The sequence below is a fragment of the Myxine glutinosa genome, chromosome 6, assembly GCF_964187855.1.
Source record: "Myxine glutinosa chromosome 6, kmMyxGlut1.1, whole genome shotgun sequence".
Lineage (NCBI taxonomy): Eukaryota > Metazoa > Chordata > Myxini > Myxiniformes > Myxinidae > Myxine > Myxine glutinosa.
In genome coordinates this window covers 124,915,657-124,934,979 of record NC_136266.1, presented here as the reverse complement: position 1 = coordinate 124,934,979, position 19,323 = coordinate 124,915,657, and the positions used below count along the sequence as shown (strand labels likewise).

The window sequence follows — 19,323 nt, the reverse complement described above, 5'->3', positions numbered from 1 at the left end:
GTCCCAATCAATGAGTTACATTTCCACAGAACTGTGATTACCTTCGCAAAAGCGGAAGGTTATGTTTTGATCGCTGTGTATTTATTTGTATGTCTGTGTGTGTGTATGTTAATCGCATAACTCAAAAAGTATTCAACCGAATTGCATGAAATTTGGTGGGATGATTGGTTATTATACGGGACACATTTGATTAGATTTTGGGAAACAGATTTGCTCAAATTCTGACTATTTTTAACTCGATCGTATTTCACTCAAAGTTATGAGCGACTGAAGAAGAAGATGTCCATCCAGGACGTCATCACTATAACGCGATCTCCCGCGATCATTTCAACCTCAAAAAAAATTATAATTGCAGATTTGACAATAGATGAGGCATATTAACAAACGAATGAAACAGATTTGCTCAAATTCTGACTATTTTTAACTCGATCGTATTTCACTCAAAGTTATGCGCGACTGAAGAAGAAGATGTCCATCCAGGACGTCATCACTATAACGCAATCTCCCGCGATCATTTCAACCTCAAAAAAAATTATAATTGCAGATTTGTCAAGAGATGAGGCATATTAACAAACGAATGAAACAGATTTGCTCAAATTCTGACTATTTTTAACTCGATCGTATTTCACTCAAAGTTATGAGCGACTGAAGAAGAGGATGTCCATCCAAGACGTCATCACTATAACGCGATCTCCCGCAATCATTTCAACCTCAAATGAAATTCAAATTGCAGATTTATCAATCGGGGAGGCATATTAACAGACGAATGAAACAGATTTGCTCAAATTCTGATTTTTAAAAATCGATCGCATTTCACATAAAGTTTGAGGTACTAAAGAAGAAGAAGATTCGTTTAGCTTCTCAGATAAAATAAATAATTCTGTCTGCAATTTCAGGTTAATTACCTTCGCAAAAGCGGAAGGTTATGTTTTGATCCCTGTGTATTTATTACCTTCGCAAAAGCGGAAGGTTATGTTTTGATCGCTGTGTATTTATTTGTATGTCTGTGTGTGTGTGTGTATGTTATTCGCATAACTCAAAAAGTATTCAACCGATTCGCATGAAATTTGGTGGGATGATAGGTTATTATCCGGGAACCATTTGATTAGATTTTGGAATCGATCGGGTCAAAGGTCAAGGTCAAGGTCATGAAAAGGTCAAAATCGTCTTTTTACCATAGCGCGGTCAATTTGTGTCCAATTTGTATGAAACTAATGCCAAAATGCTTTGCTACACAGATCTTGTAGTCTTTTATTTTGGCAACAAAAGTAGCTGCGGCGAAGGTATGCGCTCTACCGAGTGCCCGTTCTAGTTCAGAATTGTTTCAGAGAGTTCTGTGGAGCGATGAATCAAGATTTCAGCTTTGCAGTGATGCCCCAGAACGTTGCCTTTGCAAATCTGGTGTGAGATTCAACCCTGAGTGCATTTCAACAACTGCGAAGCATGGAGGAGGTGGAATCATGGTCTGGGGTGCATTTTCCGGCTACGGGTGTTGGTGAGCTGATTAGTCGTAACCAGTCAATTACTGCCAAGGAATGCCAGAAAATTTTAGAGAGAGGATTATTACTTCCCAGCCTCCAAAAGTTATTTCCTGGAGAGAAAAGCAAAGCAGGAATTTTTCAACAAGATAATACCCCTGCCCATTCTGCAAAAGCCACCAAAAAGTGGTCGGAGTTAGTCCCCGAAATTTATGCTCTGGCCTGGTCATATTTGAACCCCATAGACAATATTTGGGCCTATATTCAGCAAAAACGTATTGGAAGGAAATTTGCAAATTCTGATCAACTTTGGGAAGCTGTCAAACATGAATGGGATAATATTGACATTTCTCGGTGCAAGAAGCTTTGTGAAAGTTTGAACAAAAGACTGGATTATTTAAAGAAAGCTAAGGGACAAGCTATTACATACTGATTTGTACAGTTATCTCTGCATGTTGTGGTGTTTTGGTGGTTTTTTCCTTATAGTTATGGTGGTAAAATAGTTATGACAAAAAATGTTTAACAATTGATTTGGCTCATTTTTTTTTGCCCTGGAAAGTATGTTGCATGAGGACAGGATCTGCCTTATTTTACATCTATGGTGATGAGCTCTGGTATTCAAGGTAGAGGGTTCTGTGGCTTTGGATGCAAGCTTGAATATTCATAAATAAATAAAACAAGAGTTCCCTTACAAAGAACTTCAACGCAGGAGGACGCCATTAGGCCCATCAAAGCCTGTGCTGTGATTGCTAACCTGTGGTTGTTTGTCCTTGCACTATCCTTTATGAATTCTGAGCGGCGAGAAAGGAAGCAGCACATACCATTTTGAAGTCGAAATGCCGTCCGCCCAGACTCAGATTGGATGCTCTAACTATTATGCCACCGAGTCTGGTGGTTCCCCATTTGTCAGCTTGTTTGTCCAGCTAGATCTTGGTTGTGAAGAGGTTTCACATGCAATTGCATCGTGTTTGTAGTGTCATCTCTGCACCTCCAGCTCTCAATGTTTACCTCATCGTCACTGTGCCAGCAGGCAGGGAGGGTTTTAAAACGATTCCAGTACCCTCAAACACACACTCAATGTCTAAAAGCAGCAATTCTAAAATATGTGCAAAAAAAATGGATTCAACTTTTTATTGAACCGCAGGAGCTTCACCAACACGATGTGCAAGAATTAAATCGCATTCTGTGTGGAGCGATTGAGAGCTCTCTCGTCGGAACATCAGGCAGTGACCTCATCGACCGGCTCTACCGAGGAACGATCCGGGACATCATTGAGTGTTGTGAATGTGGAAATGTACGGGAGCTTGAGGCAAGTCCTGTCTGCACCTGGCTTATGCCAATTAGTCAATCCAATCAAATGTAAATGATTATGTCACTGATGATATAATGCGCTGTGTAAACGAAGCAGTGTTGTACATTTCTTCTGGTACTCTGTATGTTGTGCCATGTCAAACAATCATGAAGTGTTATGACTTACTCAAATGATGACATGACATTATCAAGTTATGACATCAACCAGAGCAAATGTAAAATGTAGCTAAATATAGTTTTAAAAATATTGCTCTAGAAGATCAAATGAAGTACGGCACTGTAGTTTCAAAGATTCAGTATGAAGGTGTTGTCATAAGGTAATTTTGGCATATAAATATGATTTACCTGCAAATTCCTGTCGGTATCAACCACATGACTCGGTGAAGTTTTCTGCTCGTCTTTCACCCACCTCTTTTCCTATCCTCTCTGGACTATAGGAGCCGTTCTTTGATCTGATGCTGTCTGTATGTGGGGCTGATTCTCTGGAGGAGGCTCTGTCTTCTTGTTTTCAACATGTGGAACTCATGGAGGGCGCTAACTGTTACCACTGCACAGTCTGCGCTCGCCTCGTCGCCGCGACCAAGGTGGGCAAAGGTTCCAGTAAAGGCCTTAAACGACTCGTTCAAGTATCAGCTCACCTGGACTTTAGTCCGGTGAGCTTATGCGATCGAGCATTGTCCGTAGGTAAGTCAGTCAGTCAGCTAGGCAGTAATTGAGTGAGTCCGTAAATACTTCAGTCATTATTGCTTGATCAAACACGATTTTGATTAAACTTGCCCACAAGCTTCATATCTGATACGTAACGAAGGTTTATTCACCGCATCAAAGTCTGCGCTCATTAAAGGAGTCTACGGAGGAGGGTGGGTTTTAACCCCCCCACCCCCCCCCCCCCCAAATAGGTATTTGCTCTCTTCCCCGAAACTACATGCACAATTTCGATGACACTTTCCCACAACCTTCATCACCTGTAATGTACCAATGTTTGTTCACGGCATTAAAAATATCAGGTTCTGGGGTGTTTGACTGTTGCTCCTGATCCAGGTGAGGGTGAGCTTCTGGACCCGCGGTCCTATTTTTGTTCACGTGTCGACACTTTAATCCAACCAGGATTGTAAATCTTCTTTCACAGTGTTATTGTCCCCCGTCGCACCGCGGAGCGAAAGGGGGACTATGGTTTTCCCCTCCGTGCGTGCGTGCGTAAGGCGAAGGACCGAATTCTAATCTGGTGTGTGGGTGCAACCAACGTCAAAATCCAAGATGGCCGCCGCCATGTATGTCTGGCGCCATGTATGTCTGAACATTGTGAGCGGAATATCTTGAAAAATAAGCGAAGTACCAACTTCTAATCTGGTGCGTGGGTGTATCTCGGCATAAGGAAGAACGCTATTGAAAATTGGGTCGCCACGTCAAAATCCAAGATGGCCGCCTTGCATCTTCCACTTTGTCAACTCACATCACTTCACCGACGGGGGGCCGAGGCGTAACGCTTGTTATCATTGTTGGAGCCTGCGTCCCCCACATCCGATGAGCAAATTTGTAGTTTTGGGTTCTGCATGGCAAACACTTTGAAAACCACCATTTTTACAAAGCTTTTCGTTAATTACATTGACAAACAGGAATTGTATGCAGGATGCTTAAAAGGTAATTAAAAGTTTGGAATTTATCTTTATCATATCTTTCATGAGTCTGGAAATCTGTAAAAATAAATATTACCTGTCATAAGGTAATTAGGCATATAAATATGATTTGCCTGCAAATTCCCGTTGGTATCAAAAAAACCCTTTCATTCCAGATAATTTGATCAACAAAACGCACACTGACCACTGAACACTTTTTAAAAAGTTCCTGTCACGACTGAATGTCCGGAAGGAGTTTGTACACTGACTGCTCGAAGCAAAAGAATGTTGGGGTGTAACAGAGGAGTTATTGTGGGACCGAATGGGTCAGATGCACGACCATGACATAGATGTGAAGAGTGATACTCCAATTGAGCACGTACTCGTCTCCACTGACAGGAATCAAAGCTGCGATCGCTGCCTCCTTTCCTCACGCTGTCCCTACTGCGGTTCAACTTCGACGCCGTTAAGTGCAAGCGCTACAAGGAGACCGGGCCATTTACCTTTCCTCTACACCTGCACACAGGGCCTTACTGTGAGGTATCAAATTGTTTCCACTCGTGCTGCGGATAATCCATCATGCAAATCTCCATTGCAAACCACCCTGCTTCACCTGCAATAAGTTGATAAAGATGATGTATTATCCTGGATTATGATAGACTTATAAAGTAACGTCTTGAGTTGGAGTCCCTGTCGTGCTGTTCAAATAACACCACGTGGGTTTACTCAGCCGGCCATCCTTTCTATGTCGGAAAAATGAGTAGTAGCTTACCGCTAATAGGGACACTGCATAAATGATACAACCAGCCGTTACAGGCTGCATGCGAAACAACATCAAACTTGTCTTGATCATGTGAAATAAATTTTTTTAATGTTCTGCAAACTTGTTCATAAGTGGGTGGTGAGTTGGTGGACATTTTCATACAAATTGATGTCAATAGTTACTGTACAGCTTCAAATGTGAAACGTCATGTCCGATGCTAACTGAACGATTCCATTTTGCACTCCTAATTGTTTTGTTTTCCGCACATGAATCTCACTGTTGATGCAGGTAGCCAAAGAGAGTGAAGAATTTGAGTACGACCTTTACTCGGTCATCGTGCACAAAGGTGGCTGTTACGGGGGTCATTACCACGCTTTCATCCGTGACATCGATGGGCTGGGCGTGTGGAGCAGCACGGTCAGTACATGGCACAAAGTCATTACGAAATGCATGGTCATTCCCCAGTGGCCTTTGGTCCTGGATATGGGAAAAGGTTTTCAGCTTGACTCGGAAGCAGATTTGGGAGTAGAGGCTCTACAGGAACTCTATGCACAAACCTGGCAGTTTATTTCCAGGGCGATTTAAACGTGTATGCCAAGATTCGCTCATGATGTCAACACAAATACTGGTTAAAAGTAAAATACTGGTCCTCAAAGGTGTGGTCAAAGAAAGATGAGTTCTCCTGCACAGGAAGCAGTGCTTTGCACCTGAATGTTTTTGCCAAAGCAGTTGGTACGATAACATTTAAAATATTTGAAAACATTTCACAAACAATTTATGGAGCTTTCCATAACTGGTGGCACTAGAGTCTTGAGGTAAGATAATCGTGTTTAATATATTATTGGCACCTTATTTGCTTCACCTCGTATCTCCATTGGCCCGATTTAAAGAGTGCGGAATGAACTTTTGTGTCATGTAATTTTAAAAGTGCACCTTTTGACATCATCATGCATTTGTCGTTCTTGTGACCATTTACACATCTATTAATGCCAGTCACGTTTTGTTTGCAGCAGAAACAAGAAGAAATAGTCAAGAAGAAAGAGAGCAATTTGGGACCGTTTCCAGAGCTGGACCCTGTTGAGTTCTGCAAACTTGTGATTTGCCAGGTACCACAAATGGATACAATTTGGTTATTAGTCATTATTATTATTTTGTATGCAGCTTGAGGCTGGTGGTTGCATCATTGCTGGGAGAGCAGCAGATGCAGTGCCCCCTTGTTTCCAATAAGCCGACACACATTTTGCCGACTTCCGAATGATTCCAGGCTGAGTCAACCAACCTGGTGTTATTTAATAGCACGACAGGGTCTCAAACTCAAGACCCTAAGATCTTAAACCAGCCACCTTAACCGTTTAGCCAACACCAGGCTTGTTATTAGTGATTGATAAAAAATTATTAATATTAATAATAATTAATTTTGTCATGTAATATATATGGAACTCTATTAGGCCAATATTAATGTGACTAATACCTTGTTTTTATCAACCTTAGAATATCCCATAATGCCATGCTTCATGTCAAGCAGTGATTTTAACCATTTCCATCCCAAACAACACATATGAACCAAGAATATCACTCGGTAGGGCGCATACCTCTGCCAGGCTGAACAGTTTGTTTTGTATTGCACTGATAGGCCGGATCTGGATTCGGACCTGAACTAAAATCTAATCGGCTTGTTCTTGTCATCTGACCCACTCATCCCCCAAGTTTTGTCATAACTCGTGCACAACTTTTTAAAAATATGTTATATATCGCTTTTTGCCCGATCTCTCAATAGTGGAGAATCACTTGAAAAATTAAATAATCCTCGTATCCAAATCCATATTCAGATCTTCACCAAAATCGAATTGAATCGCCCTTGTCAGACACCCAACCTGTCCACCAAGTTTCGTCCAAATCCGTCCACAACTTTTTGAGATATCCTGCTATGTATCGTTTTTGGCCCTATCTCCCAATGGTGAAGAATCGCTTTAAAAAAATTCTACTAGCCGGATCCGGATCTGGATTTTCACCAAAATCTAATCCTTTAGTCCTCGTCACATATGCAACCTCTCCGCCAAATTTTGTCTGAATCTATTCACTACTTTTTGAGATATCTTGTTCACAGCCAAACAGGGGTGAAACCATAACCTCCATCCACCTTTGGTGATGGAGGTAAGAAGCATTTTATACCAGCATAAAATATTATACCGCTTCAAAACCACCTTCCTGAAGTGGTTTCTTTTATACCAGTCCAAATTCTCAAACTAAAATGGTATAGCATAACTCATGCTGATGTCAACACATGAACTGGAATGAAACAGTATAAAATGTTGCTGTAAGATTATAAGTTTGGGGAGACAGTATTCCTGTGTGTGGGCAATGGAATCGAGGGTAGATGGAGGGTTTTTACTGGTGCCGGACGGAAGCACTTATTGTTTTGTGGGAAGAGGTAGAGGGCAGTTTTAAGGAAGAGGGGAATTCGAGCTTTCCTGTATATATGGAATTTCTGTTATAATGATATTATGTTTTATTTGTGTTACTGTTCCTGCATTGATTTTATGTTCATCAACCCTTTATTTGCTATTTCCTGCTGTTATCGTGGTTAGTATTTTTCAGTTGTTGTGTTAGATATGTGTTGTGCATTATCGTTACTCTGAATTTGTGGCTTGCCATAGTGGTTTGCAATTTATTTTTGGTCATTCCATGGTTGTAGGCAGGCCCTCACGGCCTCACCATGGAAGCCATGTGTAAAACGATGCAGGAGGTGATGGGAGTGTCGTGGAAGAAGAAGTACCGCAAGCAGCACGGCACTCTCACCAAGGTGTGGTCGCTTTGTTTATGTGGGCTTGAATTGGGCTTCTGAAATCACTACTAACAGCAGTGAGTTACTTCCTCTGAGAGCCTCGGCCTGGCAGAACAAGACCGTCCAGGCTGGTAACATTATACTGCTTTGTTGCAATAGATATGCCATGATTTCGGCAACAGTTGGCATGGTTTGAGAGTGGTTCGGATTTAGTGTGGTTTAAGTATAGGTTGCTGTTTGAGAGGTGTTTGCGATTTAGGGCAGTTTGAATGCTGTCAGTTTGCAAATGTAATGAAAATGGAAGAAAATGACTTTTTTTTAAATTCTTACTGTTGTTTAAGTAAGCTGTACCAACTTCAACTTGGCAATACATATTTTCTTTGTTAATCATATTTGGTTCACCACTGGTCCAGTGTTAATGTTTGAATATAGATGACACCTGTTAAATGAATAACCAGAACAGCACTCTTTGACGTCGCGACTTTGACCGATATGCCTTCGCCCACATTATTACACCATCATACTTGCTTATACCAAGTTTGATTTAAATCCCTTCAGCTGTTCTCAAGTATCACATTTTTACCTGACTTTGACCTTTGATGCCAAAATCTAAATCAGTTCATCTTTTTATCATCATACATACTTGTACCAAGTTTGGTCAAAATCCCATCACTGGTTCACAAGTTAGCACAGTAACATAATTTTTACCTAATGAAACCTCTGACATTTGACCTCTTGACCCCATCATGTAATCCGCTTATCTTTACATCATTATACATCGTTGTACCAAGTTTGACTTCGTTCCCTTCAGCCGTTCTTAAGTTATTGCAGTAACAAAATCCTTTTACAGAAACTGACCTTTGACCTAATCTAACCTAACCTAATCTAATCTAACCTTTGACCTTAAGAAATCTAATCAGTTTATCTTTGCATCATAATATATACTTGTGCCAACTTTGGTCAAAATCTTATCACTTGTTTACAAGTTAGCCTGGTAACAATTTTTACTGAACTGACCTTTGACCTCTTGACCCCATAATGTAATCCATTTATCTTTATATCATTATACATAGTTTTACCAAGTTTGACTTAGTTCCCTTCAGCCGTACTTATGTTATCGTGGTAACGATACATCCACATCGTGGTAACGATACATCATTAATCATCCACTTTCTAAACTCCCCTCTTGCCCCTCCCATCCAAATCCCTCCCCTTGCACCTACACTCCTAAACTCCCCCCTTGCCCCGCCACTCTTAAACTCCCCCCTACCCCTCCACTCCTGAACTCCCCCCTTGCCCTTCCACTCCTGAACTCCCCCCTTGCCCTTCCCCTCCTAAACTCCCCCCTCACTCCTCCCCTTCAAAACTCCCCCCCAATCCCTCCCATTCAAATCTCCCCCCATACCATTCCTCTCCAATTCTCCCTCCTCTCCCCTCCTCCTCAAAGCTGCCTCCTCCCCACTTCGTCTCCCTTGTATCTCATACCTCCACCCCCCCCCAACCTTCTTCTTTCCTCTGCCCCCCCTCAAACAACCCCTCACTGTGCCTCATCCCTTCACCTTCAAACCTTTCATCCTCCTCATCCTTCCCTTTCTTGGAACTCTTCTGCAATCGCTGACACACTAACAACTGCTCTCCCTACCTCCCCCTCTCATCCTTCATCTTACCCTACTCCTCCCCTCCCCTGTCCTGTACCCGATGCTCCCCCTCTCTCTTCATTAACGGTACTAGGGCATGCCCGTACTATATATAAGCGAGGACGTGCCCGTACGTGGGTGCCCGTTCCTTGCCAAAAAAAAAAAAAAAAAAAATTTGTGTAGGGGTGTGTGTGTGTAAACATCCTAGGGCGTGCCCGTACGTGGGTGCAAAAAAACATGCGTGCAAACAACAACAACAAAAAAAAACTTTGAAACCACGTGGCAGTAACGACCACAGAACCCCCCCCCCCCTCTATTTACATGAATGGTTTGGTCCATTCGCAACGACCACAGAACCCCCCCCTCTATTTACATGAAATGGTTTGGTCCAAAGCGAACGGCTTGCGGTGTTTGGTAAAGAAATCGCCATAGCTCGGTAACTACTTGTCCGATTAATTTCAAACCTTGAAAAGGCACATCCTCGGGTCCCCAGCAATATACCTGGCAAGTTTCAAGTATATCGGACCGGTAGTTGTCGAGAAACAGCGGTCACAGACAAACATACACACATACAAACACACATACAAACACACATACACACATACACACAGAGATTAATGGAATTATAGATAGATGGACCTCAAACATCCGGGGCCTTCGCTCAAACCTGACTGATCTCTCCATACAGGTTGCTTCTGACAATCCAGACTTGATCTGCTTAACAGAGACTTTCCTCCTTCAAGATGTCTCTGATTCCTTAATATCTCTTCCTGGTTACTCCCTCCTCCGGTATGATAGACCTGAGCCTCGGCCTGGTGGTGGGGTGGCTATCTTTATCAAAAACTCTCTTCCTCACTCTCCTTGCACTGCCCTCTCTCCTCCTCACCCCCAGGAGTACCTCTGGCTACGGCTTCCTCTCCGCTCCCACCTTTTGTTCATATGTGTTCTGTACCGTCCCCCAAACAGTGATGACTCCATCTACATTTCACTGTCTGACAACATGGACCAACTTCTATCCACTCATCCCAACTCTCTCTTCCTCATATGTGGTGACTTCAATTGTCATCATGCCACCTGGTTGGGTGTGGGTTCCTCTCTCACCAGTCATGGCACCTCAGCAAAGGACTTCTGTGACTCACTGGGATTGACACAATCTGTCAATTTCCCGACCCGGATCTCAGCCAATGGAGTATCTTCTCTTCTAGACTTGGTTATGACTAACTTCCCTGCTAATGTCTGCTGTTCTTCTTCTGCTCCAATCGGTTCTTCTGATCATGTGCTTGTCAAAGTGGACATCTCTCTGGCCATTCTCAGAGAGCCTCCTCAGCGTCGACGAGTCTGGCATTTCACTCAGGCCGACTGGGACGGTCTTCAAGCAGCCATCAATCGTCTGGATTGGTCTCCCATCTCCACTGCCTCTGACATCAATTCTTCCTGGGAATTCTTCCAAAGCAAACTGATCTCTCTCATGCACAGATTTATCCCATCTCGCCTTCAGTTGTCTTACCCTTCCTCCCGTCCATGGTACACTGAATCTTGTGGTGAGGCAGTTGCCCTGAAACAACTTGCCTTTGCCTCTTGGAAGGCTAATCCAACTGAAGGAAATCTCAGTTCCTTCCACCAAGCTCGGAACAAGTGTGTGTCTACCCTCAGGAGTGCCAGGAAGCACTATCTCTCCTCACTCAAGAATGAACTCTCAAACCTGTCTCCTTCCTCCAAATCCTGGTGGCGTCTGGTCAAATCCGTTTCTGGTGTTTGTTCCCCCTCCATCCCCTCCCTTACCTCAAATGGCCACACAGTTGACATCGCACGTGACAAAGCCGAATGCCTCAACTCTGTGTTTGCCTCAAAATCCTTAGTCCCAAACCCATCTCTCTCTGTTCCCACCTTTCCCAGTCGAACCAAACTGCTCCTGGACTCTGTGACCTTCTCTCCTGACAAGGTGGAGGAGTTTTTGTCAAACCTCGACTCTGATTCTGCAACTGGACCAGATGGCATCAGCCCACGGGTCCTAAAATCCTGCTCTGCCGCTCTATCTCACCCTCTCTCTGTTCTTTTCACCCTATCGTTTGCTCAAGGTCATCTGCCAGCATCCTGGAAATCAGCAAACATTACCGCTTTACACAAAAAAGGTGCAAAAACAGATCCTTGCAACTACAGACCAATCAGCCTGCTCCCAATTATCAGCAAAGTCATGGAATCCATCATTGCTTCGGATATGAAATCTTTCCTCTTCTCCAATGGCTTGATCTCTGATCATCAATTTGGTTTCAGACCAGGTCACTCTACTCTGGACATGCTGCTTCTGCTGTCTCAACAATGGATGGAGGTCCTCAATGCCAAACAGGAAATCAGAGCTGTCTCCCTTGACATATCACGTGCCTTCGATACGGTCTGGCACCCAGCTCTGCTCACCAAACTCTCCTCCTATGGTATCCATGGAAATCTCCATGCATGGCTTGCGGACTTCCTCTCTGGTCGTAGTCAACGTGTGGCCCTGAATGGATTTCTCTCATCTCCCCTTCCCGTTCAGGCTGGAGTTCCCCAAGGCAGTGTGCTGGGCCCTGTGCTTTTTCTGGTCTTTATCAATGATCTCTCCGACTCTCTGGAAAATCCTCTGTATCTCTTTGCTGATGACTCCACTCTCTGCCGCTCCATTCCTCTTCCCTCAGATCGGCAGTCTGCAGCCTCCTCACTCTCTGAAGACCTGGACAAAATCACAGACTGGTCAAACATGTGGAACATGTCTTTCAATCCTGACAAATCTCACACTCTTACTATGTCTCTCCGAAAAGATCGACTGGACAACCCTCCCATCTACTTTCTCAACAATCCTCTCCAAGAAGTTCTGTCGCTCAAGCTTTTGGGTCTCACCATCTGCCATGATCTTTCTTGGGAAAACCACATTTCCAAGCTGGCCTCCAAAGCCAGTCGCCGACTGGGCATCCTCCGTCGTGCGAAGTCCTTCCGAGGCACACCTGAGCTCCTCACCACATACAAGGCTTTCATCCGCAGCTCAATGGAATACTGTTCTCCCCTATGGGCTGGTGCTCCTGCCTCACACCTGGCTCGGCTTCACGCTGTTGAATCCAAAGCTTTCAGAATCATTGGAATCTCCCGCGATGAAGCTATCTCTGAGGGCCTTTCACTCACTCACCGCAGGCAGGTAGGTGGTCTTTCTGTCTTCTACCGACTCCTCTCCGGCCTTGCTCCCCCAGCTCTCTCTGTGCTCTGTCCCCCAAATATTCCTACAGGTCGCACAAGATCTGCCAGCCACCCTCTGATGGTTAAACTGCCGAAATCTCGGCTCTCTGCTCACCTTCACTCTTTCATTCCTCTTTTCTCCCGCCTCTGGAACAAACTCCCACACTCACTTCAATCACACTCCTCCCTCCAGGTCTTCAAAACAGCTGTTCACCACCATCTCTTATCTTCCCCCATCCAAAACGTTGATCTTTTCTACCCCCACTAATTCACCCCAGATCCACCTTGTTTGAAATTCCAACTTCTTTCCTGGAAGTCTTGGCAGTGTCCATATGTTTTATACCTCTCCCACCCCCCCCCCCCTTCCCATGCCTTCCCCCCAAAGCCCTCTCCCTCCCACAGTTCTCTCGATGTCTCCATGTCTCTCGGTCCCTGCTCTCAAATGTTGTGTTTGTGTCCTTCCCCCTCTCTCCCCATCTTGTCTACCGCTCCCGATGTTATTTGTTTTGTGTGTCTGTTTGTCTTTCTGTGTGATTAATGTTCGCTCTTTCACGAGCCTCGATCTTGTATACAAAAAAAAAAAAAAAAAAAAAACGAAACCCATTACAGAAACTGACCTTTGACTGCATTTCAGTAAAGTGTGTGCCATGTCAGCATTAAAAAAAAAAAGAAGCATTTTCTCGGCAACTGTTGGTCCGATTGACATGAACTTTTCACCGTAGGAGGGCCTCCTTCTGAAGAATATTTTAGTGAATATTATGACATCACAGGTCACGTGGTACAGGCTCCATCTTGGAAAAACCCAAAAAACTTTGCACCTCTATATCTCAAAAACCACTGCACAGAAACAATTGAGACAGGTCTCATTGCAAAGAACTCTCCATGCAGAATAACATATGTGAATGATGACGGCACAGCCGTTAAGACGTCATAATTCGACAAGTAAAAAAAACGTTATCCGATCAGGATGAAATTTCTTGAGCATCTTCTCGGTATAAATTGATGCAGAAATAAAATCATAATGACGTCATAGGTCATGTGGTTCGGCCGCCATATTGTTTTGAGTGAAAAGCCTGAAAAGCACTAAAATCCAATTTTCTCCAAAACTAATGAACAGATCGAGGCCAAACGTTGCTGGCAAAATTGCATACCCATGGCGAACAAAAAAGTCAGCGGGCATAACGTCATGCTTCACATGGTTTCGGATTTATGACGTTTTTAAGCAATTAACTTTTAAAACCTAGCTCCTCCCTCATTTTTGATCCTATCGAGGGGAAACTTAACAGATGTGTTCAGCATATCAGTCTACTAAAATGACCTTTTGGAATTTGCGATAGGTGACGTGGTTTGGCAGATATAAATAATTAAACGAAAAAACATTTTTAAATGTATAACTATTGAACCGCTTCATTGGTCGACGTGAAACTTTATATTTAATAGTAGAGGTAATGAAATGTAACAAGTGTGCAAAATTGCAAGATGATTTGATTTACGGTCTGGAAGCTAGAAGTTATTGCATGAAGAAGAAGAGTCTTCTGGAGTGGGCATGGAATTAATTATCACACTGCACATGACGAGCAGGCAAAGTACAGAGCGACCTCACGGGGTCATTTGGCCTCAAATAAAATTCTGATTTCAGATTTGTCAATCGCTGAGGTATATTAAGACACGACCAAAACAGATTTGGCGAAATTCCGACGATTTTTGACGAAAATATAACATTTGTGTCTGCATTTCAGTAAAGTAAAGTGTGTGCTGTGTCAGCATTTTAAAAATTGAAACGTGGCTCATTGTAAATAACTCCATATGGGGAATAGGTGTTGTTAACGATGACGTCAATGGTGCCATAATTATGACGTCATAATTCGACAGGGACAACGCTTAGTCTGATCAGTTTGAAATTTATTGAGCATGATCTATGCAACAATTATTTAGAGAATATAAATGTATGATGTCATCGCTCACGTGGTCTGGCAGCCATATTGGATCAAAAAAAAAGAAACGTTCAAAAATAGAAGAGTTGGCTCACACCAAGTTGACTGTGCAGGGTAAGTATTCTATGAATACCATCTAGTTTAACTGGCATTCATCCTTAAGTGGCAGCTTTAGGCCCATTTGCTTTGAACCTTTGGATATAAATGTGAACGTTTATCTACCTACATCAGCATATTCCAGGTAGAGGTTTCTTGCTTTGTGTAACTTTAAGTCCTAATATAGCAAATTATGACTCACAAAAGGAATCTGTGCACCAAACATAAAGTTTATACTGTATTCTGCAATTAGTTTTTGCAGGCCCATCCGGACATGTTCATCTTCAACAAAGATGTACACTGGATATCCTTACGAGAACCTGGCGATTCTGGGAATGCCGGCACAATCAATGGATCATGCTTGATGGCCGAAGAGTGCTATCGGCAAAACCTCCGTCCACACAGAGCGGGCTCTGCGGAGCCACTTGATCAGCCAAACAACAATGTCTTCTCTGTAGAGGATGTGTGGCCTGTTGGCGGCTGGTTTGATTTTGATGATTCTCAAGTGCGGCCCATTTCAGAGCGAGAACTTGAGCAGCAGTTTGAGGGAAAAGAAAGTGCATACATGCTCTTCTACCGCAAAAGCACGCTAAAGCGGCCTGTGGAAGGTGCGTGACACCAATGGTATTTTTTTTTTTTTTACACAAAGTCAGGTCTCATAGAAGAGCTTGAACACTAAATATAACAGGACACAACAGAACTAGAAGGGCACTTGGTAGCGAGCATACCTCTGCCAGGCTGAACAGTTTATGTTTTCTATCCACTGGTAGGCCAGATCTGCACTCGGACCTGAACCAAAAGCTAATCGGCTTGTGCTAGTCCCTTAGCCAAACTCATCCACGAAGTTTTTTTTTTTTTTCATAATTCGTCCACAACTTTTTGTGATATCATGCTACATATAGTTTATGGTCCTATCACTTGATGGTGAAGAATCACTTAAAAAATTTTTTTTTGAATGTTCACCAAAATCAAATTGATTCGTTCTTGTCACACACCCAACCTGTCCACCATGTTTCGTCTGAATCCATCCACAACTTTTTGAGATATCTTGTTCACAAACAAACAGACAGACAGGGGTGAAAACATAACTGCCATCCACCTTCGGTGGCGCATAGCAGATTCTCTGATCTCTGCCCATGATCCTTGTCTCTATCATTGCTTTGCTTAGATGAAGGCCTTTGGGTAAAGGCTGCATGGCATTGCCCTTATTGTATAAACAATTTACCTGGTTATTTGCTGTTGCTTGATGATCTTATTTTGATCTCGTCTTCTCCTGGGGAATGCTGTAGTTTTTTTTTTTTTCCATCCCTTGTGGTGGTAACACCGTTTTTCTTCTCAGCATTTGGCAATCCCTGGTACAAAGTTCCACAGAATCTCACTGATGAAGTTGATGAAATCAATGACAACCTTCTGAAGCGAAGGTAGTAGTATGCTTCGCACTTTGTTTCTAACACAAGTTGATCACAAAAATGTAGTTTATTAGAGCGATAAACACGTCAGTTGTGGCTTTGTAATTACTTGATGTGGTGTTTCTGAGCATATTTGTTCACCTGTGTAAACTGAAAATTTCTGCATTATCTTTGGTAGGGATAAGTCAGACGGACAAGCTATGGAAAGTTGTGCATGAGTTTCATTCCGTTTATCATGCTTGCAGACACAACCATGAGCTGCAGCTAAATAGCATCAATGTGAGTGTACACTTGAGTCCCCATTACGAGCTGCGAGACGGAGGACTACAGGCCAGGTCCCCTGAAGGGGATGCTGCCCTGACCATGGTCCTGGACAGGCGTATGAGTGTGGCTCAGCTCAAGAGCGAACTGCTGCAGGTTAGTTGAGGATGGATCTGGGAAGGTAGAATTGTGGGTAGATCGGCTTGTGCGTTTCCACTGATTGACTAACCTTTTGTGCAGCTGTTGGGATCGTGGATGGGTCACTTTGAAGTGGGTTTGGCCAAGCATCTCCCCGCAGGACTGCACGTCTACCCTGGCTTATGTGGTCAGTGCCCTGCAGTGGGGGTCTGGATGAAAAGAAAGGGTGGAGGGGGTTTATAATCAGTTATGAGGTATGTCTCCGAGTACCCAACACAGTGATCTGTTATATATTGCGAGCCGTGGTCTGTCCTTGCATCCATCTGTCTCTCATTTACGGCAGCTGCTTCCCGCGCTGCATTTGAAAAGCTGCACACACAGACAAAGCTCAATATTCACACTTTTTTATTGTCTCTAAAAGTAATCTTTAAAATCAACATGAACATCTGGATTTAAGTGTATTTAATAGAAATCCTCTGAGTAGCACACAATTTAAAATAGCTATATTTTGGCCCTTTTTTTTTTTGACAAATTCAACCTCTGCCACCACCCAATGTTGCACCAACATTTCACGGTGGATGATATCGGTAGCTCAGAGCTTTGTCTCTGAGTGAAACAAGGAGTGCAACACAATTAACCTTTTTGAAGACCATTAAATAACTTAAATTTATAGATTAACTTAAACTTTACCTAACACTGGGGACAGGTACTTTTGCTCATACCATGTAAGAAATGATTTGATTAAACAACCAAAAGAGATCAGTTGTAGTGTGTGGGGAAAATCATACACGGAGCAATAACGGCATGTACTCTGAGGTTGCATGAACTGTAGGCCTTTGGATCCTGAAGGGGCGTGGAGGTTCCCCCACGACCGTGATGGATGGCATGCCAGGGAGCTCTGTTCTTTATTTGTTGATGCTCGGTCATCTGGTACAAAACAGGCCGTGAGGTTTGTCGCAACGACCCTCCGCTCACCCTCAGTGAACTTAGATGTAAAGGCTGCCACATTGCTCTCCACGTCTAAGCCAGGCCCGTGCCGAACAGCACGACCTGGCATACCTAGCGCTTAGCCCAACATAGCATTCAGCACAGAATTCCCATGCCGCTGTCATTGCCACAATCTGCGCAGAGTCGTCTATCACAAGAAGTGAGGCAAGAACAGTAGAGAGCCCTGGATCAATGAAGAAGCACGGAAAGAGACGGGACTATGGGTCTGAATGAGAAACACAAGGGCGAGGGGGGATTCTATCAATTACATTCACGACGCATATCTATTCGTACAGAGTATGATTCGATGCTTGATGGCTTAACTAAACAGATACTACTTAAGAAATAACTGCCATTATACTAAATATTCCTTAACCCCTAATTGTCATTTCCGCAACAATATATATATATTGTCCTGTCCGCAGCTGGCCACCACCAAGCCTTGGACGGATGAGTTGAACCAGCTTTAACTCCTGAGGTGATCTCCAATTTTGTCGGTTATTGACGCGTGCTGGACTGAAGAACCAGGAAGTGTTTATTCTCGTGAACACACGGGTTTTTTCCGAAACCCACCAAGAACAATACAACAAAAATGTAACAATAATTTATTTACAATAAAATAAGGTGTGAATGAGAATAAAGAAAATAAAAGCTGAGGTAAAAATGCTCAGGTGAGGATCCGCCATGCAGACACAGAAACACACCCAGGGTCAGGTAAGAAAATAAAGGTCACGCTCCGGCACTCAACTGGCCCAAATGGATCTTGTAGTAAGTAGCAGTTGTCGAAGCCTGAAGCCACACAGGCGGGAAGCCCGGAAAATGGCAACGAAACCGGACGCCGAGGGCACCCGGATCGAGGCGAGTTGGGAACACGGCCCTCGTTCTTTTCTCCTTCGTCCACCACTTCACACTCCTTTGGTGCAATAATAAAAAAAGATCCTCCTTTTAGGTAAAGGGAAGCACAGCCACGTCCTGACGCACACCAGCACCAGCCTCCACACAGGCACCACACAAAAACGCTCTGAATCCAGTCAGAGGCTCTGGAGCCTTCCTTCTCCAAAGCCTCCCCTTCGCGATCACGCTCTGCCCATGTCATCGGGCTGCGTCACTCGGGGGAGGGGTGTTGCCTGACGGCCATGTCCCACCGCCCATCAAACCACTGCAGCTCCGCCTCACCGAGGCCGGCTCTTGCCCTATCGTATCCATAGGAGCGTGGCTAGCTTGGCCGGCTGGTGTTATAAATGTTAGGGATGGCCACAGAGGGTATTACAAACAGCGGAGATGAGCCTTAATCCCGACTATTAATTAACACGGCATCACCCCTCGTATAATGCACATTTAAACACAACCTTAAGCTTCATTTTCCCTACTTATTACATCAAAATGCGCTGACACGTCACATGGTCCATTCTATTCCCAGGCAATCCTTCCTTTCCTACTGTATTCTCTAACCTACCCCCATAAACGTAACTATATATATATATATCTCCCTGGTGTTGGGCTAGCGGTTAGGGTGCCGGCTTAGGATACCTAGGATCCTGGGTTCGAATCTCGGTCGATCGCCGAATTAATGCCAGGGGGGTTGACTCAGCCTGTCATCCTTCCGAGGTCGGCAAATTGAGTACCAGTTCACTGGTAATTCCCTGTTTGTCGTTGAAGGCGGCAAAAAGGGTTGGCGTCAGGAAGGGCATCCGGCCGTAAAAC

General features: G+C 43.7%; 1 protein-coding gene across 9 annotated transcripts in view; it reads left to right on the top strand.

The window, feature by feature from the left end:
- USP40 (ubiquitin specific peptidase 40) overlaps positions 1 to 19,323 on the top strand; it is a 116,824-nt gene that overhangs the window by 55,614 nt on the left and 41,887 nt on the right. For 7 of the 9 annotated variants that reach the window (XR_013623860.1, XM_068120996.2, XM_078780481.1 and 4 more), the window contains exons 5-14: positions 2,623 to 2,787; positions 3,227 to 3,373; positions 4,805 to 4,945; positions 5,457 to 5,585; positions 6,179 to 6,274; positions 7,864 to 7,971; positions 15,078 to 15,432; positions 16,164 to 16,245; positions 16,479 to 16,650; positions 16,735 to 16,819. Coding sequence is in view for 8 of the 9 variants with exons in the window: in XM_068120996.2 (XP_067977097.2) it covers positions 2,623 to 2,787; positions 3,227 to 3,373; positions 4,805 to 4,945; positions 5,457 to 5,585; positions 6,179 to 6,274; positions 7,864 to 7,971; positions 15,078 to 15,432; positions 16,164 to 16,245; positions 16,479 to 16,650; positions 16,735 to 16,819 (1,480 nt within the window). In the remaining variant the exon portion in view is untranslated. The remainder of the gene's footprint in view (positions 1 to 2,622; positions 2,788 to 3,226; positions 3,374 to 4,804; positions 4,946 to 5,456; positions 5,586 to 6,178; positions 6,275 to 7,863; positions 7,972 to 15,077; positions 15,433 to 16,163; positions 16,246 to 16,478; positions 16,651 to 16,734; positions 16,820 to 19,323) is intronic. The other 2 variants (XM_068121000.2, XM_078780479.1) reach the window with 1 other exon arrangement.